Source organism: Rhinopithecus bieti, unplaced genomic scaffold, assembly GCF_001698545.2.
Source record: "Rhinopithecus bieti isolate Rb0 unplaced genomic scaffold, ASM169854v2 scaffold_14937, whole genome shotgun sequence".
In the NCBI taxonomy this organism is placed as follows: Eukaryota; Metazoa; Chordata; class Mammalia; order Primates; family Cercopithecidae; genus Rhinopithecus; species Rhinopithecus bieti.
In genome coordinates this window covers 1,785,526-1,808,199 of record NW_016808492.1, presented here as the reverse complement: position 1 = coordinate 1,808,199, position 22,674 = coordinate 1,785,526, and the positions used below count along the sequence as shown (strand labels likewise).

Genomic DNA, 22,674 nt, shown 5'->3' with positions numbered 1-22,674 from the left:
ATGTTTGGTGACTTCTTGAATCTACTTTTCCTGATTTACTTAATCAAAGGTACTTGCCAGTCAACAGGTTGAAACTGCAACGGGTCCACTGGTCAGTGTCTATGTTGTAAGAATCTATATGGCGCACAAGGATCCGGTCATTGTTGTAGTCTAGGTCATTGCCTCCAAGAACATAAAGCTTCCTTTGTACAGCAGCCATGGAATGGTAGACCCTTCTCTGCAGCATGGGGCTACGGCTTATCCACTTATTCTGAAAAAATAAATTTAAGTGCATTCTGTTAGTAGGAGACCTCTATGTCAGAAAACAGTAATGAGTGCCTCATAAGTAGTGGGAACCCTAATGTTTATCAAACATTCTGTTTGAATGTTGTTTATATATGTTGAAAGGTATGTGCTTCTTACATGAGAACAAGTACAAAAGAGTCACATATTCCAATTGTTTTTTGCGATTTACACATGGCATCTCTTCCAGTTTGCATTGCATTTTATAGTGCATTTTGAATTATATAAGGGGAACATTGAAATTTTCATGATGTTTATCTCACCCAATTCAGAGAATTTATTCATGCAAATACATTAAGCGTGAAAGCACATGGCTAGGTATACTGTATACAGTGGTGCAATGATTAAGAAAACAGTCTCTGGATCTAGACTGCCTGGGTTTATAACTTGTTTGTGATCTTAAGCAATTTACTTAATATCTCTGTGCCAGTTTTCTCATCTGTAAAAATAATAATGCCTACCTGATAAGCCTATCGTGAAGGTTAAATGAGCTAATACACATAAAGCACTTAGAAAAATGCACATGAAAAATGTTCAATACATACTCATTTTTTCAAAATGATGTGATGATAATCATTGGGTACCTTAGGCCCCTAGATAAGATAGGGTAATGGCTTTGCTGTTCTTTCCAAAATTAACCTCCTGAGATCAGTGAAAGAGCTAAGATTTTGTTCAGCAACAAACCACCCACACTTCCTTTAATCAGCCTCCTTTAATATATTAACAGTCACATCTTTTGCCAAATTGGGAAAGGTTATTTCTAGGCACACATTTATTTGTTTTGGTGGAAGACTAAGTTTTGTTCTGTTTTGTTTTGTTTTTGAAACAGAGTCTCACTCTATTGCCCAGGCTGGAGTGCAGTGACATGATCTCGGCTCACTGCAACCTCCGCCTCCCAGGTTCAAACCCATTCTCCTGCCTCAGGCTCCCAGGTATTACAGGCGTGTGCCACCACACCTGGCTGATTTTTGTATTTTTAGTAGAGATGTGGTTTCACCATGTTGGTCATGCTGGTCACGAATTCCTGACCTCATGATCCACCAGGCTCAGCCTCCCAAAGTGCTGGGATTATAGGCGTGAACCACCATGCCCCACTGGAAAACTAAGTTTTATATGATAACTTTAGGGAATGGTGAAACCTCCAACATTTGGTTCTGGTTCACCCTCAGTAATGAGAAGAGTATGCCCAACTTTTCTTAAAATAAGGCTCTCATTGTAAAATTAAATGAAGAACAAATATGACTTTAATTTTACATCTCAACTAAGTAATGGACAGGTAAGTAAAGAAAGTAATGGACAGGTAAATAAACCTAACAGTTTTCTTTCTACATAAACACTAAGCATACAGGAATAACCCAGATTCCTTTTTGCCAAGAAAAATTTGGATTTTGGCCAGAAAAAAAAAAGTCATACGATGTTTTGAATACATAGAATTTCACCATTTCACAAAACTGTAAGGGAAGAAGCAAAAGACAACAACAATAAACATTTTGTATAAAAATTGGTCCACTCTAATAGGCATATAGACTAGCTCATTTCTAATTTCTCTTTTAAAGATACACTCAAGAAAAGAAGTGATTTGTATGGCTTGAAAAGCTTGCATTCATCTATTGCCCCATTCGAACATATCATAAGAATTTCCTTCCAATCAAATGTCTTCTTTAATAAAATAGTCAAGCCTGCCTTTCAGCTATTTTGCTAATATCTGTAATACATTACACATGAATATATTTAACTCAAAACTCTGAGGATGCTTTTCTTGGGTGTTTTCTATGATACAACCCATTACAGTATTAGGAATCAATGTTTGCATTAGCAGTCCAGTCCCCTGCCACCAGACTATGGATGCCATCTGGTTTGCAAAGCCTGCCTGCATCCCCTGATTATATCTTCAGCTTCCTTCACTGCAGTGCCTGCCAGGTGAGCCGCCAACCACTGTAAAGGCAAAGAAACAGAGAGGCCTGGTGGGGTCATTCCTAATAAGCTAGCATGTGAATACTAATCAGTGGTGGGGAAGCAGAGGTCACCCCAGCCTGCCTGTTGGCAGGTAGCAATGTGCTCTGTGGCAGATGGCAGGCATTATCGACTCTCCACAAAGGCCTAGAAGAGAAATAAGCACCAGGGCTGAATGATAGAGTTATTGAGATTCTGAGCAAGATGCAAGCAGATGTGATGTTTGCCAGTACCCACTGTAAACAATATGCCAGCAGAATTTTTTAAAAGAGCATGTGTGTACAAACATGAAACAGAACTCATTTGAAAAATGTTAACGCCTTCTTCCTCTTTAACCACGTGTGCACCAAACTCAAGCAACTGCAATTAATGATCCCTCTTGAGAGAGCTGACCCACGGACATTTGGTCTCTGAAATCTACAGCTTCTAATGACATCAGGAAACACACTTTGCAAAGAGAGAAATGCCTTCATTAAATACAGAATCAAGTAATTGCTAAAATAAAAAGATACCAAATACACTGAGTCCACTATGGACATAAATTTGGTGACCAGTCCCAACCCAGACTGCCAAAGCCAACCTGTTGTGTCATATCCCATTACCTTCAGCTGATGAATATTAAGCCTACAAATCATTTTGGAATACTGTCATAATCAAAAATATTTACATGACCAAAATCACAGAAATGGCAAAATTCAGCAGACAATTGCCAAGGTTCATACATATTTTGGTATATGGAAAAGAGAACAAAAATATTTCCTTTGGGGGAAAAATAGTAATTGGGTGTACATGAAAAGTGGACAAAAGAAGGTACAGGCACCATCCAAATGCATATTCAACCCCCGGCTGTTAGACGAAAACTCTTCAGATGCTTCCCATCTCTCAAACTCTTCATACACTTCTTTAGAGTTGTCCTAGATACTGTTTTAGGTCATTTGGGCTATATTAAGTGAATACTTGTGTTTTAGAATAAACCATAAGCATGATTCCCTCCTAGAATGGCAGCCCCTTCCAGAAGGACATTGCAATAGGACAGTTAAAATCATTTCTATATTATGCAAAACTCTGAAAGGGTGATGTGTTGTGTATAGCACAAAACTAGAGGAGCTGAAATTTTTTGAGTAACAAAACAAAAAAATGAACCAAAAAGCAGTTTAATCAGATGCTTCCTTTTCTCTATATAAGCTTAAGATGCATATCTGTGTGTGTAGACTTGGCATTCAATTACTAATTACTCTGGAATCTTTTAAAATTCATTTTAATTAAAATATTGACGTGTTCTTATATGATTCTTACCTGGTTAGGTTCATACACCATTAGCCTGTTCTGATATTGTGCCGTGTTAGTTACTCCACCTGTAATGGATTAACATGTGTTAGAGCTTTTCATGAATAAGAAATAGGATATTCCAACATAAGAATGAGATACAATTAAAGGAAAATGAGCTACTGCCGAGGATCTGTTTGTATACCCTCATGGTGAGCCCATGACATAATTAAGAAGCTTATTGTTGAAGCAGTTTCATTTTCAAGAAACATTTCAGAAGCAATCCAGTTAAGAGCAAGCAACAAGTATGCTGACATTACCAAGAGGACCCCAATTCTGACAAGCTGTTCTGCATGGCCAGAATGAGGGACAAAGTATTAGGGAGTGAGAGTGAACATAGTACACACAGACAAATCTCTATACAATTTATGCCAGGGACATAGTTAAATGGAAAATTCTTGTCCTTCACTAAATTGTCCATTTTAAAGCTCGGACCTCTGTACTCTAACACAGTGATATCTTGATATCTCTTGATATTACTTATCAAAAAAAGATCTAAAGCCAGTGCTGTACAATAGAATATAATAAGAGCCACATATGCAAGTCACATATGCAATGATAAATTTTCCAGTAGCCACATAAAAAGTAAAAAGAAACAGTGAAATTAAATTTAATAAATTGTATGTACCCCAATATAGCCACAATTATCATTTCAACATGAAATCAACAAAACTTATTAAGATTTTCATATATTTCATATTCTTTTTTTCATAGTAAGTCTTCAAAAGCCAGTGTATATTTGACACAACGCATCTCAATACAGATTAGCCATGTTTCAAGGATTCAATAAGCCACATGTGGCTAATGGCTACCACATTGGGCAGCACAAATCTAGGGCTCTTCAGTGCAATTGCTATTGTCATCAACCCTTTTGAAGCCCTCTTGACAACTGCTAAGATCTAAGAGACTTGAGACCCACCTAATCAAGAACCACTAAAAAAATCATCACACTTCCAGCTAAGTTTCTCTTATTTGTCCTCATACTTCTTTTCATACTTGTAGTGTATACTGAGCCCTGTAAAACCCAGAAGTTACACATTTTGCTTTAAGGTTTACCATTAAGTGGAAAAACTCTAAAAAAAATACGTAAAACAGCATAGTAAGAAAATATCACCAGTAGATATTAAATGTTAGATAATAAAATATCAAGGATATGGGACCAAAGAAATCTATCTTTAGAAATACTGCCTTACACATAGTTCTAGGCACTGGTGTAAAATGAATAAAACTCTTATTTTAATAAGTATCACAAAGAAGCACCTAATTTTTCAATAAAGATATAAAATTAAGCCAAACTAAAATAGTTTCTTACTGGAATTTTTTGAATTTAAAAAACATATACTGTAAAAATACTGACCAAGATGGCCTTAACATTCCCCTAGCTTGACTAAACTTAAAAAGGCTGCTTCCTGACTCTAGGCCCCTTGACCTCCCTTTTCTTAGATTACTTACTTTAGAAAACTTGTAATCATAATTTCTTTCTCTCCCTCTTTCAGATGTAAATCATTTTAAAAGCTGCTTGCCAATTTTACAACCCAATAATATCTTCCTTAAGGTCCAGAGAGCCATTCCTTTGAAATGTAATCATCAAGGATAGTCCCCTATATCCCAGCCTCTGTGGGAAGGTAGGACAGTAACTTTTTTTTTTTTTTTTTAAACAGTCTCGCTCTTGTTGCCCAGGCTGGAGTGCAATGGCGCAACCTCGGCTCACTGCAACCTCAGTCTCCCAAGGACCCTAACTTTGATAGGCACCAATTGGCACCAAACACAGATGGCCTAATCACAGAGACCAAAATTTTCAACTCAGAAATAACTGCATGGGTACAACATATCCATTAATCAAGCTCCCCCAAAGTGTTCTTCAGTACTTTTCTACTAAATCACCCCAGTGCTTAGAAACCCTCCTCTTAAAAACTTCGCTTAATAGAATTGATTTCAAACTGTATTCTGATCACTCTCTCCTATTGCAATAGTCTTGAATAAAGTCTTCTTTCTCTGTTTAACCTTATCTGGTGCAGTTTTGGTTTGACAGTTCAAATACTTTGAATAGGAAACCACCATCAACTACATGGCTAGGAGTCAAGTCAATGAGAATCCAGAGGATTAGTGTCTAATCCTTAACTGAGCTGGAATAATCAATCAAAACTAATGGATACATAAAGTAGAAGGAACCTATCCAGGACAATCATTACTCTCTCACTCAACCCCAGGAAGGAGATTATATCTTTCATATAATTGGCTTTGGCTATTATTAACTAGTGGACTATTTCTAAAATTCTCTCAGAAGCTTGAAGATTTAAGATTTTAAAGATCAACAAAAGCTTTGTCTGCAGAGAAATCCACAAAGAACACGGAGATGAGCTTCCTGCCCTCAAAGAAAGTCTTCTCTGGATTTCTCATCGAACATCTCATTTTAAAAATGAAATCAGAGGAAAAGAAAACACACTTAAGAAAGCTGAGGCTGAAATGCCTATATAGTCAGGATGTGTGTCAAAATATAGAGTTGTGTTTGCTTTTACTCCCAACCTTCCCTTTCTTGTGTGATTAAAAACAGAATGTTCAATAATTCTTTCTCAGCATAACCACACAAGAATAATTTAATCTCTTGAGACTTCACAAGTCTTCAGGGTTAAAATAATTGCTAGTGCTTTTGATCTGGGCCATAACCACCAGATTAATGTCCAGCTTGCCTACAATCACTTCTCTAACTGAAAGGGAACAGAGGGCAAAGCTCCACCCATCATTTAAAGACTTCAAAAGTTTCTCTACTTGTTTTAGAAATATGGGATAGAATTAATATCTACTGCAGTAAACTATCTGTTTTATGACACTATTTGAAAATACTTACACTACTCTATGTATCAGACTCTGCCCATTATAGATTAAACATACAAGCAATGGATTAGAATGTAGCTATTACATCCCCTCTCCCAAGCAGGGCATACAATTTATCTCCATGCTTTTCAGAACTATTATTTACTATCTTCCACAAATGCATCTATAATACATTTTCTTCTTAATCTGCACTCAGTAATTAGATTCTTTACCCTTACATACAAATTTTCACTCACATGACAATGTTTAGAAATGAGATATTAAGTTACTAGTTGGGAGTAAAAATTAAAGTCCCAGTTATGTGATATTAATAGATTCCCTCTAGAATATTAAACTACAGGAGGTGCCTAACAAACCTAGTGCTGCAACTTTTGCCAAGTCAGGATTGCAAAGAAAAACCTTGGAAACTGGTTCTATTGCTTTCCCCTTTGAAATAATTTACAAATGAGCATATAAATAAAAACCATTTTTCTCTCAATACTAAAATACATTTTAAAAAAGCATCCAAGTTTGCAGCCTACATTTCTTTAGCAGTGTTACTCATTTGCAGGGCTTTATCATTACATTCCCTTCACATAACACTCTTCACTTTTAGATTAATCTGCTGAAATGAGATGCTAAGGATTTGCATACAGATTTGACTATACAAAAATAGATATGGAATTAATAACAGTCTCTATATGTTTTAATTTCTCCTAGACTGGAGTACCCTTGCCTGCAGCAGTATTCCTGGCTTTGAAAGTCATCAAGCTGATTTGTCTGCTCTGGGTTACGATGCCACATGCTGCTATACTGTCCCCTGCAATCAAAGCACTTGCAAAGATAGATTCCATGCCTTCCTCTATCGAGTATATTTTATAGATTGGCAGTTTTGATCTCCCTCCCCCACCCCAGGGGGGATAATCTGCATCTTAACAGCTTTCTATAGATACATCTGTCATTAAATATGCCATCTCATATCAGCATCCATTTTTAAAACCAAGTTTTCTCTAACTTTGAAGTGCCACAGTGAAAGTTAAGACTTTTCAGCCAAAATTGAAAATGAGCAACCCTGTCTTATACTTTTGAACTGTGACTTAAAGATATACTGCAGGTTCCCCCAAAGTCAAATAAGTCTTTAAAAACTGCCAGAAGGAATGAAAAGTTACCACCATGCTACCAGCAGTGAGAAATGCTTTCTATCATCAAGACAGGAGAAAAGCATTTTTCTTAAGCTTCCCTGTGCAACTCGCCACAAAATGTTGTGACAAATGGATGAGTGCATACTGGAGAGATGACAAGCGACTGCCAAACAAGCAACCTTTGTCTCTGCTACTGAGATCACTGACTCTCAAACTCATATTCTACTCAAAAGCAACAACTGGTCAATGCTGACAGTACTCATAAAATAGAGTATACAGAAAAACTGCTTTCATGGTACATGGGCAGACTAGGTCAAGTCTGATGGCTCTGCTAATTTTCTTTTAACGACAGAAAACACCTCTGTTGATTAAACAGAGTAAACTCCAGGAGTAGATGCCTATGGTTCGTAATGCAGTGCTAATGCACAACCAGGACAGAGTGGGATGCAAAGAACTGATCTCCACACATAGGGTGGAGCATGCTCCAGGTTGGAATTCTGCCAGCAAATTCAGGATTGAGGAAAACCATCTCAAGTTTTCTGCAACTGTCCTGGAGACATGCAGTGGCCAGGTTCACACTAGTCTAAGGGAAGAGTTTCAGGACAGGCTGTGGCATTAACATGTGTCCTCTATGACTGTATCCTTGGGGAAGCCATTTAACACAGCCACGCTCAGCTTCCTCATATGCAAAACAGACATGATGATACTTCCTCATAGGTTGCAGATGAACTAGAGTGCATGGCATAGAGACAATCTACAGAGGGAAGTTTGCTACAATCCTGTAGCTGTTTATAAAAATTTCTTACCATTTCCATAAAAGATACAGATGACTGTATGTGAAATACTGAATGAATGAATGAATGAATTGCGTAGTGTGAAATAGATTTCTTATAATTCTTTTTTCTAATAACCAGAATTACCAGGGTTTTTTTTTTTTTTTTTTAGAATCCAAGGCCCTTTTCCTTCTTTAATAGTTTAAGTTCCTCTCTTCCATAAACTTTCTCCAGTTCTTGAAAGACTAAAACTTCATGCTTACAATTTAATTACCTAAAGAATAACCTGCCATTAAGTGTGAGTTCCTATTAGTCACTGTTTAGAGGACTACACTCATTGTTAGCCCTTAAGAAAAGTAATACCATAGGAATATTTATAATAAATGCAAAACCAAACTTATTATCTATTTTTATATGACATCAGACTGTCCATATTTTCTGGACATTTATAATACTAAACAATTATAGCCAAGAATCTTTCCACTAAATTAGCATCTTGAATAGAAGCATACATAATCCATGCATTAAATTAAAACTATCATCCATATTATTTCTGTCATACCTGAGAAACCCACACAGATGATGGGTACTTAATATACTCAAAACCTGCAAAGTCTCTAATTTACAAAATACCTATAAAGGCAGGGTTGCTGCATTTGAAAATATAAATTATGTCATTTAGAGCAAACAGATACAAACTTGTGACCCAGAAATATGCAAAGTATGCATATTGTTTAATAAGTGAAATGATAAAATGGGGGTGAAATCAACCATAATGCAGATATCAATTAGATTCACCTGCCCTTTATAATCTCAATAATATTCACTTTAACCCCATTCCTCATTCTATAAAAAGCTGAAATCCTGCCTCCAAATATTTTTGCACATTTCCAGCAGGGTCAAACTCTCAAGGCCACCTTTGTCTGTCTTTAATGTCCCAGCTTTGATGTGCTCTTTGATCTTTTATCTCCCTTCTACCATCAACCAAGTTCTTCAGCCATTCCCTACTTCTATGGCCTAGCTTTAACCATCTTCTTTCCTCTTGGGAATAAAGCAAATGATATCGTTCAGATATTCTTTGGTAGAACAATACAGCTCACCATTTAGTTTACCATCTTTTACTAGACCCATCTAGTTAGACACAAATGAATCGTCTAAACAAAAGCGGTTCTCTGCGTGAGAAGAGTTCTGTAGCCAATGACTTGGACATAAAACAACAACAACAAAAAAAAAAAAACTCAAAACTTACAATACCAATTTCAAAGGCCATTAGACTCCTGTAGTACGTAATCCTTTCAGAAAACAATTTTCTAATCTACACCAATGTATTTTAGAGTAGTTCCATGTTATCACCTTTCTCTTTACATTTTAACTTTATGTTTTAGAAACTGAACTGTAAAATCACAGAGAGACATTATGTGTCTCTTCTCTGCCCTGAAAAGGACGGACAGTTAAGCAATTAAGGACAATCAATGATTGTTGATTCTAAACAAATCTCCAGATAGCACTCTGCTTCTGTGTATCATTTGCTTTCAGTCTTATGCCATTTGGAAGTTCTTTTTACAATTTAAGCATCTATTTTGCAGACCTTCACTGTCATGATAAACAACTGGTAACCTGTGTGGTTTGGTGGGAAAAGCATGGTCTAAAGAATCAGAGACACAGAGTTCAAATTCTAACTCTGTCAGCTGTTTAAGCTGTGTGATCTGGGGAGTCATTTAACCTTTTCAAGCCCCATTTCCTGGGCAGTGATGTGAAGGTAAATAAACAAAGCACAACTTCTTCCGGATACAGGTAAGACGGTTTAGGATGAAAACTTTGTTAATTATTTGGAGAACGTAGGTGATCTGATTGCTTTCTTTCCTTTAAATCATTAGCTCTCTAACAAGCATTGTGGAATACTACATTTCTGTTTGGTTTCCACCTCAGTTCAATACTACAGTGGCTTTCTTTTCATCTCTTTCAGATGTGGGGTAGAAAAGATTGGGGCACAAGTGAAAAAAAGAAAAAGTAACTGCTGGGGGCAACTGGTTGCTAGCATCTAAAGCAACAAAGATTTAATTCTTCATGGACATTCCAATTCACTAGGAACTTTTAAGTGGATGCTCCAAGTTATCCAGCTCCAAACCTCTATCAGGCAAGTGGCTTCCTCACATCATGGCTGCCTCCAGCGACAACAAGGGGCATTCTCTTACTCCTTACTCCCGCAACACACACTGGAGCAAACCTTCAGCCCTTGCCTCTCACTTAACTGGGATCCTAGCTTGCTGAACTCCTTCCAGGAGGATCCTCTGGACTATTCCAGTCTCAAAATCTTTCATCATGAGTGAATCCACAGACCTGCCTTCTTCAGTCCTCTGCTGAGCACCACAAAACGACAGAAATTTGAAAATGGAGCCACTACAGTTTTGTGGTTTCCAAGGTTAGTGTGGATTCTGTACACCTATTTTTCTTTAACCGGTTAATTCCCTCTGTTTTCTCTCAGAGGCTTATTCCGAGGTCACTCTCCTCAGGTCCTCTACTTAGTCCCGACAGGCATAATCTCGACAGACCTGTTTCTCATTTGAATCAATCTACAAGAAACTCCTCAGGTTCCTGCCCTTCACCTGTGAGCTTACCTAGGTTCACACCCGTAATTATCTCCTTCTCTCCAGGCTTAAGGGTCCCTCCCTTCTCAAGTTCAAGACCTGACCCCTGCCCAGCTCCCTCTTGCCTTTCAGGACTGTGTGTCTGTTGTCAATATTGTATCCTCAGGACTCTTCACTGTTCCTGGTACCTGGGAAATGCTCTCAGCGTTTACCAGCCAAATGGATGCCCCTCCTCCCTACACCTTCAATTTCACTCTCTTTCCTTATTTACAAATATGCTTAGTGCACTTGCATCCTTAAACAAACAAAATCCCTCCTTCACCTCTGGATTTCCTCTTCTAACTACTCAGCCAAACTCCCCTCCTCCTTCCTTTCTTTACTTCTTAATCGCCTTTATTCTTCCTAAAGCCAAAATGCTTATTAATTTATAGTGAAAAAATGAGGCTGTTACATGAACTAAAATATGTGTACAACTAAAAACAGCCCATTCTCTCCCTATATGTGTACAGGAAGCCAGATTCTTCATTTGAAAGTTGTCTGATAAGCTCAGATTCGGGAATTGAAGTTTAGATAATACACTTTTTCATTAGTATTAGACTAAGACGGGCTTTATCCTAACTTTTTGCCAAGGTAATCTGTACCTGGGGTTTCTATTTCCTCACGTTTCTATCATACCTTCAACTACTGTATTCTAGTTTCCACCTTCTTCCAATCCCCTGAAACTGCTTTCACTAAAATTTTCCCAAGTAAAAAATGCAGTGGAAATATTTTGGACCTTAATATCCCTGTAGTATTGAACAGCTCTCACTGCACCTTTTTTCTCGGTTTTGGTTTCTGTGACACTCCTCCTCCTCCTCTGACCCCGCCCATTCCACATTCTCAGGCTCCCTCCTTAGTACCTGCTAACCCTGCACCCTCCTTGCTAGTGTTTCCCAAACTTCTGCCCTTAGCCCCTTTCCAGATAAACTCTTATCCATCTCTCTTGTCACACTCTCTGCCTCCTCCTCCTATTATCTCACTTACATTTGCTCTGAGAAACCAAAGGCAAGATCTTCTCTCTGAGTCTGAGAAGAGTCTCTCTGGGTTCTGAGGAAAGTCAAGAAGTTCCAGCCAGTGAAGGAAAGGCGTGAGAGAGCAGCAGTAGGGTATAGAGAGGGCTGAGAGTGCCACTGTGCGTGATGTGCTGAGAATATACCCATATCAAGCCTTCCTGCTGATTGTCCTCCTCCCACAGGCGGAGCCGCCTAGGTACAGACACAGACCAAGCAGATCACTGGGTTTGTCAAACACTGCATGTTTCCCAGAGGACAAGATAATTATTGAAGTGATTGGACCATGAAGTTCAAGTATGAGGACAGGGAGGAGTTAATGGATAATAGAAAATAGCCAATGGACCTGAAGCTAAGTTAGGCACCTTCAGGGTTAAAATAATTCCTCAATTATTTTAGGTGCTACCTTTCATGCCTTCTGCAATAGTCACTCCCTGCTTTGCACTACTTTTGTACCTTGGAAAGACTTCTGCTGTCACCCTCTAATTACCTGTTTGAAAGTCTGTTCCCTCTACTATATGCTACTTTAATGCTCCAGCGCTATCCCGGAACAGGACTTGGAGAGGTTAGGAACTTTAGCTCAGCATCTCATGATGGATAAAATATGCAGCACAAGTTTTTTGTGTGTGTGACCACAGTCTGTGGTCTCAGTGCACCACAACTCAGCCTCTGCTATGCCTGCTTTTAGTTCCCAATATTTTGTCTACAATTCTTTTTTTTTTTTTTGAGATACAGGTTCGCTCTTCTTGCCCAGGCTGGAGTGCAGTGATATGACCTCGACTCACTGCAACCTCCACCTCCCGGGTTCAAGCAAGTCTCCTGTCTCAGCCTCCCAAGTAGCTGGAATTATAGGCACCTGCCACCACGCCCAGCTAATTTTTGTATTTTTAGTAGAGATGGGGTTTCACCATGCTGGCCAGGCTGGTCTTGAACTCCTGACCTCAGGCGTTCTGCCCTCCTCTGCCTCCCAAAGTGCTGGGATTACAGGTGTAAGCCACTGCACCCGGCTTTGTCTACAGTTCTCAAGATGTAAGTAAAACAATATCTGCATAAAGATAAGGCAATTATATTTTTAAATGTTAATAAAATTTTACATTATTTTAATTAATACTAGAAAAACCCAAGTCCTATTAGTAGCTTTGAATAAATTAAAGTTTTTTTAAAATGGGGCAATGCAAACTTCATATAAATTTAATCAAGATGAAAATACACACATAGCTTCTAGGGAGTTAAAGAAGGTTTAACAAATGTCCTTTCATTAACGAAATACCTGAAAAATTATTTGATTGCCATCTCCTAGAGGGCAGGAAGTATGTTTGCTAAATGAATTTCATGTATCTGTGACTCAGCACTATACTTTACAAGGATGTGACATTCACCAAGAGAATCAAGAAAGCACTTAAAATACTGCTTTTGAGTAAATGCAGTAACATTTGTCTTATTTTTATAGTTTTAAAGCACTAACTTTGCAGTTAGCCTCTTATTTTGTTATCATTTGATGAAAATGAAAAAATAAGCTGTTCTTCAAGATGAGCTCAGTATTAATTTTCCCTCACACACAAAAAAAGGTTTTTAGTAGTTCACAAAGTATACCTTCCAACAGAGAGCATATATTTTAAAAATACAGCTGTAGGATATTTAAGTGCTTATTTTACTTTGATACTGTGAATTTCAAATCAGAATGGCATGGAACACTTGTGAATTGGGTCACAATGTCAAACGCTACAGGAGCCTGTAAAATTCGACTCTAACATCTTTAATTAAATGCTAATGGATATGTACATACAGCATGATTTTCTGAATTCCTTTCTGCTTGTCATACTTTAAAAACTATAAACAGGTTTCAAGATTTCCTGACCCCAAAATGGAATGAAATGGGGGAGAGGTGTGGAGAGGGAATGAGCATGCTGGAAATGTCAAGTCTCTAAAGAAACATTCATTCTGTGTTCTAGAGAACAGAACCAAGACCCTAAAATCCACCTTCTATAATCCATACTACCCCCACCTCAGGCAAAGTTTGCAAAATACCAGAAGGATGCCCCATCAATTAAATTGGAAATACATGATTATTTGGTAAAGGATAAGGAATAGCCTCAAACATTTGCATTTGCTCCAATAAATCAGGTTACACTCCCAACTCAGTGAACGGCAGGGTGAACTATACCTGTATTTTTGTTAAGGGGCCCATTAGCAAATCTAGTCACCCCTCCCTACTCATGGTTAGATTCACAATTGATTTATTATAAGCTGGGCCTGAGGAAAGAGGCAGACGACTGAAGGTATTAGAAATGTCACTGGTGATTTCCTCTTCTTTCCAATTAAAGGTATTGTACTGTACACAGCAAAGTGAGTTTCTCATCTCAAGTACACAGTAGGGAGAAACAAACCTGAGAAAATTGTGATTGTTTTCATTAAGTATGGTTAACACAGGCAGCATATATTAGTGTAAAACAAGAACAAAGAAAATGTATTTCCTTTCACAGTAGGAGAAAAACAAAGTGAGATAGCAATAAGGATCTGTAATAAGTTGATAGATTTAATAAAATGGAAAAGGAAACATGTAGACCCATATTGAAAGGGAAGTCAACTTGATACCAGGACAACGGATCTAGCGAGTCTAAGAGGAGCTTCTGTGCTTTCTTAAGGCCTCACTAAAGAAGGTATTAAATCATGATATCTTTAAGACTATGTAAGGGAAAACCCAGCATTCTCTTACAAGCTAGGTTTACAGCCAAAACACAAGGAATATTTATTAAAATATTTATGAGAAATTCATACAAAACTTAGAAAATGCAGTGCAAAATTTAGGAATACAGTATTTTAATAATATGTGAAACTAAATGAGTTAATGGAAGGAATCTCAATGGGAGAAAACGTAAATGGCATTGATTTCATAAACCCATCGTTGTTTTGCCATCCAAGACAAGTACAGATCTGTTCCTTCTATTAGCAAAGACTTATTTGCTGCCTAGCTTGAAATTTCTTCAGCACAGCTAAAATAATATAGTCCTGATAGTTATTAACTGCTGAAATATATATTTAAAGAAAAAGGAACAGTAATTAGATAAATGAGGTTTTAATTTAAATATATCTACATACACTAACATACATACTTGTTTCTAATGTTTCTTTGGTATAGAGCCAGTAAATGTTGGATCCTCTTCATCTATCTGCTTCCTTAGTCCTAGTCTTCACTTCATTCATTAATTTATTGAGCACTTAAACTCTGATATGAGCTAGGTTCTGTCAATAAAAATCAGTGAGTTGCCAATAACTGAGGCACCACTCAGAGAAGCTGAGCCTGTGACTGTCTTCCTGGTTATTGAGGACAGCAGAAGAACAAACAGTCAAAGTCCAAATGAATTTAGTTTAAAGAAGTGCAAGGGAGAATTTTGTCAGAGCAGGTGTTAGAACACTAGAGATGATTATTGAGGAAAGCTGAGAAGCCTTTGCAGGTGTACTTAAAAGTAATGATTTCTTCTAAGTACAAACATCAGGATTATTCTTAATATTTAAGTTTTTTACCCTTTCTATTCCTCTTAGTGCTTGATGACATAGAAATCCAACAAGCTCCATTTGGGTTACAATACGAGTATCTTCCAATTGGGAGAAAATTCAGCTCTCTTCTTGATAGAAAAACCTTTCAAAGGAGAACACTTGGGCCCTTTCTCAAAACTAAGATTGAAAACACAGGTTGATAATGTGATGTTGATAGCCACATGCCTCACAGACTCCTTCTGTATAAGCAAAAAGGCAGCCCAGAGGGGTGTGAAGGGTCTGTGGGTGTGGAGAAAACAAGATTGGCAAGGAGTAGTTAACTGTGGATTCTGGGTTGTGGGTAGATGGGGTTGATTATTCTAGTCTCCCTACTCTTTCCATAATCAAAAGGTTTTCAAGAGATGAAAGGTAAACTAGAGCTCAAACTGTACCATCAGTAAAAATGGGAGAGTAAATTGGAATGAAGGGTTAGAATGGCACAAGTAATTACCATTCACAGATCATTTAAAAAACATTTTTTGTTTTAGGCTGGGCGCAGTGGCTCACGCCTGTAATCCCAACACTTTGGGAGGCCAAGACTGGTGGATTGCTTGAGCTCAAGAGTTCGAGGGCAGCCTGGGCAATGTAGTGAAACCCTGTCTTGACAAAAAATACAAAAATTAGCTGGGTGTGGTGCTGGGTTCCTGTAGTCCCAGCTGTTTAGGAGGCTCAGGTGGGAGGATCACTTGAGCCTGAGAGGTGGAGGTTGCAATGATTCGAGATGGCACCACTGCACTCCAGCCTGGGTAACAGAGTGAGATCCTATCTGAAACAACAACAACTTTGTTTTGTTAACTTACATCCCCTCCCTCAATGCACAGCATAGTGATTATTTGGATATATACCTATTGCTATACCCAGAAAAACTGATTAACTGGGCTTTTACTTCTCTTGCCTTGTCTTTGATGAAATGGCTCTAGTCAGGCAGCCAGGGGTGAAAGAAAAAGCAAAGGACCTAGACAAACCACAAGCTGTGCAATACAATCCATGAATAATCAAGAGCTGACAGAAGAAGGTCTGGTAGAAAAAAACAGTTGTGATGGACCAACAATTTCCACCTTGAATTTTTATTTCATTAATCACTCAGAAAGTCACAGAAAGTCGCATTATTTCCAATCACATTGCTCTCTAGAGTAGGTGCTCAATAAATGAATGTTAATTAGCTCAAATGGCATGCTTGGTTCAATCTTTCAATTACACATGGCCACACTATTAAAGCTTGACTTTTAAATGTATACCACAATGAAAGTGTGTTTTGATAAATCCAACGTGAGGTATGTTCTACCTGATATCCAAAGAAGACCATCAGCCACATATCCAGCATGGCATGAAAGGGATCTGTCAAAGGACTGAACAAAAGTCCATTTGTTCTTCTTGGGGCAATATCGCTCAACTGTAGGCAGAACCTGGCGCAGTTCATTCCTGCCCCCAACTGCATAGAGGTATTCCTCCATGGCACCCAGCACAAAATGCTCCCGGCAGTTTTTCATGGGTGCTATCTCTGCCCAGGAATTACTGCGGGGGTCATAGCGACAGGCAGTCCTCACAGCACACGTCCGGCCACTGGCATGCTCAACTTCCCCTCCAGCCACAAACAGGAAGTCCCCCATGACTGCCACACAATGGTGGCTCCTTCCCACAGGCATGGGAGCCAGCTCACTCCAGTTGGCAATGGCGGCTATGAGAGCATTCTCCTGATCGACAGGATTGAAGTACCGAAGTTCCTTGACCTTGCAGACCTCGCGCTTTTTCCCACCAATGATATACAGAGTGTCTGACTGGAACCGTGGTTTGGTCCTGCGAGTCTGCCAGACGGGCTGTGCATAGATGCTCTGGTGGTATTCCAGGGCCTCGTTGACAAGGGCTGTTGCAGTCTCACTTGCTTGGACAAGGGGGTGGGACAGGGCAACTGTATGGAGAGTATCCACATCCATTAGGCCAAAGCGGATGTATTGCAGGAGCTCGTCCATGTGCTGATAGTGGCAGTTGTGTTCCAACCACCTCACAGCTAGCTGAAACAGAGGGAAGCGAGATGAGAAGAGATACAAAGCTAAGAAAGAAAGACAGAAAGCAACAGCATATAGGTAGGTTACCTGTATTCTTCCAGGCAGGGAATAATACAGACTTTCTTACAAACAGTATAACTGGAATATTTTGATGCCCAGATGAGTAACTTTTTTTCTGTATCAGCAAAGACACAAAATAACTCAAGACATTGCTGTAGGGATAACAAACAATGTGAAGCAACACTGACGGGGGCTTCAGATATCATTTGGGGTGAACAATAATTGATTTTCAAAGAACGAAAATACTGTTGTGAAACAGCCTGTTTCCTTATGTTTCATGCATAAGAGGCTCGGTACACCCCACCACCAGGAAATGTCAATGGTGGGCAGTGTCATCATAGCTCAAGTAATATATGTCAACCCATAAGCCAAGGTGCTGTATCAATATGAGTAACGTAAGAAAATATGTGATCATCTGAGACCACAGGGTGTACTGGAGAGAAAATCAACATAACACTAGTAGAATGATTTAGAAAGAAAAAAGACTCCCCCTCCCACCCCACATTCCTTTAGTAGGTATAACAGTCAGGAAGCAATAAAAGAAAGAGTAAGATTCTAACCCATTAATTTTTTTCCCTCAATTAATTTTTACCTTGAAGACAGTTGTTATTTGCACATGTAAGATATTGGCAATTTGTTAGAGTCATTTTCACAAAAACAGAATATAGAGGAGATCATCTTTGCAATATGTACATAATAGCAGAATGTAATCCTAACCTTTTTATTCCTTTCAGATCTCTTTTAAGAAGGAAAGGAATTATAACATTTTGATATCAGCAGTGAGAATTTCTTAAAACTAAAGAAGGTACATTGTCATAAATAATAAAAATTATTGTTTAATTTTATTTATAATAAAATCATATAAATAAAATTACACATTTATTATTAAATAATACAAAATTATTGTTTAATTTTGTTATGACAATATACTGCGTTAGTTTTAAGAAATTCTCCTTTTTTTTTTAATTAAAAAAATCATCAGGGCCAGGCACAGTAGCTCATGCCTGTAATCCCAGCACTTTGGGAGGCCGAGGCAGGCGGATCACGAGCTCAAGGGTTCGAGACCAGCCTGGCCAACATGGTGAAACCCTGTCTGTACTAAGAATACAAAAATTAGCCGGGCGTGGTGGCACATGCCTGTAGTTCCAGCTACTTGGGAGGGTAAGGCAGGAGAATTGCTTGAACCTGGGAGGTGAAGATTGCAGTGAGCTGAGATTGCATCACTGTACTCCAGCCTGGGCGACAGAGCAAGACTCCATCTTGGGGGAAGAAAAAAAAAATCATCAACGAAAAAACCACAGTTCATTTATGGAGCACCTAAATTATTTTAATTAGTGTGACTTAATAGTTACGTTTGGCAAACCTTCCCAGACACCAGCATAATGAAGTATATCTAACATCTCAGTCAACGTATTTGATATGAATTATTCTTAGCAGCACTTACATTAAAGTAGATTTCCCAGACAATGTGAATGTGAGTCTGAAGGAATTAGCAGAAAAAAATGAAGCAAAGAAATAGAATATTAAATAATTTGATAGGGGCAGGAGGCAGGAAATTCTGGGCAGAAGAAGGTGGGTCCCAGTAAGGGTCCCACCCTCAAGCCTGGCACCGCAGCCCAAAGTGAGAACATACATTCCTGTTTTATGCTCGAATGTTGACTTTTCCAAAACCACCCATGACCCGCCCCACCCCCCATCCTGTACCCATAAAACCCCCTGACCCAGCCAGCAGAGAGGAGAAGCAGTTGAACATCAAGAGGAGAAGCAGCAGCTAGATGTCAGACACTACAGTTGGAGAGAAGTGGCTTGACTTCAGAGGGATGGCTTCAGCTGTGTGACAGCACAGCTTCAGAGAGGAGTCTGGTGGGTGATGGCCAGATTTCAGGGGAAGATTACCTTCCCACCCCATCCCCTTTCCAGCTCCCCTTTCTGCTGAGAGCCACTTTCATTGGCAATAAAATCCCCCACATTTACCATCTTCAACTTGTTTGTGTGACTTCATTCCTCCTGAATGCCAGACAAGAACTCAGGTGCCAAGAGGGTGACCCTCCACTGAGCTGTTAATATTTAAGCCACCCACAGATGGCAAAGATAAAAAGGGCAGACTGTAACACTCCTTCTAGGGCTTTGGGGGCTACAGGCACTCCCCACTAGATGCTGCGGTGGGGCCTGCACTGAGTTTTGCTCCTGCCAGTGCCCAAAAGCACTTGCCAGGTCCTGCACCCACTCACCTGCATGTTCCCTCCCATGAGGGGTTGGGTGCAGCTGGTTCGAGTGAGTGAAGTTCACCTCTGCTGGTGCTGAAGCGGCTGGCTAGCTCCAGCACTCACATTCCAGTTCCCGCCCATGAAGGGGTCAGGGAAACTGGGGGCCCGCCCAGGATCTTCCTCTGGGAACCTGCCTAGGATACATCAGAAGGGTGAGTAAAATGTAGATCTGTCTCTTATTGTCCTCAGACTTTCCTCTGAGCTATGACCCTTGCAGAGGACAGGATGCAACCCTGCCATCTCTCTTTCCTTCAGGTGAAAGGAATGTTGGCTCTATTTCCCTTCATGGAGGTTTAGTCACCATGTGGGACCAGAATAAAGTCCTGGGGCAACTGAAGGCATCTGGCCAAGGCCACTCCTCAGTGTTGCTGGAAGGCCCCTGGACTGGACCCAGTCCCAGATTTAATGGGTGGTTGGCTAAGAACCCCGCCTCTAGACTTTTCTGTGGTTATCTTTCCTTTCTTCCTTTATGGTTTGAAATGGCTCCTGTTATTTTATAATGTTAAGGGTTTTGCTACAAACTGCAGAAATGTTACTAAGTAGAATGAGCATTTGGCCCAGCAATCAGATAAGCAATTCAGAACAATGTGATTTCCATCTCTTCTTAGTGGTGCCACAACCACCCCCACACCAACAGCAGGAGGTGCCTGTTTTGAGTTTGCCCCTGCCAGCACCGAAATAGCCAGCTAGCTCAATCACCTGTGCTCCAGTTCCCACCTGCAAAGATGTCAAGGAAAATATCCTGTTTCAATTTTATTGTGCTTTACTTCCTTTTTGAACCATGGAATCAGGATTCTGGACTTCCCTGTTCATATGATAGATTTCACTAGGGGATGGGGGGGAAGTGTACTGAGGGAGGGAAAAGGAAATGTCGTATTCTCAGACCACTGCTCCTTGGCAAACACAAACTGGGTTTTCATCCTAGTGAAAAGAATCACTAAACTCTCTAAGGCACTGGATGATTTCAGACATTCAGAGTTTCTGCATCTATTTGAAAAAGGGTTCCAAAAGTCAAGATGCATTTGGGGCTTGTCTTTTTAGTTTTCTGAATCAAGTGAATATGGAAGTGAATTCACTTCTGCAATGTCATGAATTGCATCTCTTAATGAGTGACAGAGTGAGAGAAATGAAAAAGGAATGTCGCTAGGTGACAAGGAGGCAGACACGGTAGAGGTCAGACAAGCGATACGCTCCAGATGCTTTTATAGAAGGTAGCATTTTTAAATAAGATACCAACCTGACAAAAAAAATTATCTATGTATGGTAATATCTGCAATAATCAAAGATATTGCAAAAGAAATGAGTGATATGGAAAAATGGTACTCATCAATCACCAGGTCTCTGCCACAAGTGGAGACAGTTCCCACATGCCATACCCTAGGGTTTCTCTACCCTAATCTTGGAATTTTCAAGAGATGGGGTTCCAATTATTTCTGGGGAGACTGTTCAGCAACTTGATAAACAATTTTCCACTCTTTGCCCACAGTTTGCAAAAGTTCTCAGGGATGAAGTCATCCGGCTCAAGGTCATTTCTTAGGGACCAGGTAAAATTTTCTGAAATATAATATTTGCTATTGTTCCTAATTTAATCAAGTAATTCTAGCTGATATTGCTTTGCTCTGCAACCAATTTCTTGGCATTCTTATATCCGTACAGTTCTGCTTCTTTCATATAGATACTACGGGAAATAGCACTAGAGACATTAGATAAATATCCATGTCTCCATAGGCTCTTTTTATAGCATAGTGCTGCCCATTTAATTATTTTTCTCTCTCCTCATAAATCAGTTCTTCCTATGCCATAATCAATCTTCTAGCCCATCTCTGAACAACCTCTGGTTTATCTTTCTAGCAAACAGTGTTACTAACTGCGTGAGAAGCACACAAGCCTCAACTATGCTATGCTTTTAAGAAAATCTCTAAAGAATAAAATTGGCCATGGAACAGTGACCACTGTGACCTATTACTGATTAATTTCTGGTTTGTGGTCTACTATCATCCCACGTCACATGTGTCATGATGTTTTCTATGTTCAATTTCTCCAAATACTATGTATTACAGGATATTTTTTGCATAACTATTAGTTTGCATTTTCTGAGATATTTTTATCTTATTTCTTTCCAACATTTCTAACTTCTCATAGATTTCATATAACTTTCAACTTTTATCATTTATTAATATTTTCAGACTACACACACCATCCCTACTTGTTGGATTTATATTTGTTCCAGATCAAAGGTGAATCTAATTTACAACTATCTTGTCGTCAACCACAAACTTAACATGTACACAAATTACACGGGGGTTTCTGGTCAAAATCTAGGCTCTGATTCAGTAGGTGGGGGACTGGAGGATGAGGAGTCTGCACTTCCAACAAGCTCCTCATTGCATATGCCACTGGCCCATGTACCACACTTTGAATAGGAAGGCTTTGGACAGATTTCCATTCATAACAGTATTCTCCTATCAGGCTGTCATGAATTTAGTTACTTTAGGAAGCTGTATATATTAACTGTTCCATCCGCTACGGTAAATTGCTGCCTTATCAGAGAAAATTCACTCTGTTTTTTTAAATTTAAGCAGGTATAAATCCAATGAAGTTGAAGTAATGCTTAGGTTACGATATAGGATACTTAATTAGCTTAATATTACAGATGAGGTAGCATTTTTTGAGACCTTAGTTCTATACAGTCTATAAATCGATGGCTGATTCTGATAACATAAAGTAAGCCATAGAAACACTCTGCATTTTTGCCTTTGCAATAATAGACACATAAATGTAAAAGTGTTACTGTGCTCTGTTTTCACATTCATAAGAATCTAAAGGAAAAACCCCACTGAAATCACAGATAACTCTTGTTTATTCAAATAATAATTT

The 22,674-nt window shown here is 39.0% G+C and overlaps 2 protein-coding genes across 12 annotated transcripts in view; one reads left to right on the top strand and one right to left on the bottom strand.

The window, feature by feature from the left end:
• MMS22L (MMS22 like, DNA repair protein) overlaps positions 1-7,208 on the top strand; it is a 167,556-nt gene extending 160,348 nt beyond the window's left edge. The window contains exon 25 of the mRNA XM_017886760.1: positions 7,096-7,208. Within this exon, the coding sequence (XP_017742249.1) occupies positions 7,096-7,135 (40 nt within the window). The 3' untranslated portion in view covers positions 7,136-7,208. The remainder of the gene's footprint in view (positions 1-7,095) is intronic.
• KLHL32 (kelch like family member 32) overlaps positions 1-22,674 on the bottom strand; it is a 253,431-nt gene that overhangs the window by 11,794 nt on the left and 218,963 nt on the right. For 4 of the 11 annotated variants that reach the window (XM_017886762.1, XM_017886763.1, XM_017886764.1 and 1 more), the window contains 3 exons: positions 16,750-17,476; positions 3,532-3,590; positions 58-250 (listed from right to left, as the gene is read on the bottom strand). In XM_017886762.1, coding sequence (XP_017742251.1) covers positions 58-250; positions 3,532-3,590; positions 16,750-17,476 — 979 coding nt within the window. Of the gene's footprint in view, positions 1-57; positions 251-3,531; positions 3,591-16,515; positions 17,477-19,761; positions 19,860-22,674 lie in introns of those variants that run through there. The other 7 variants (XR_001888124.1, XM_017886772.1, XM_017886771.1 and 4 more) reach the window with 5 other exon arrangements.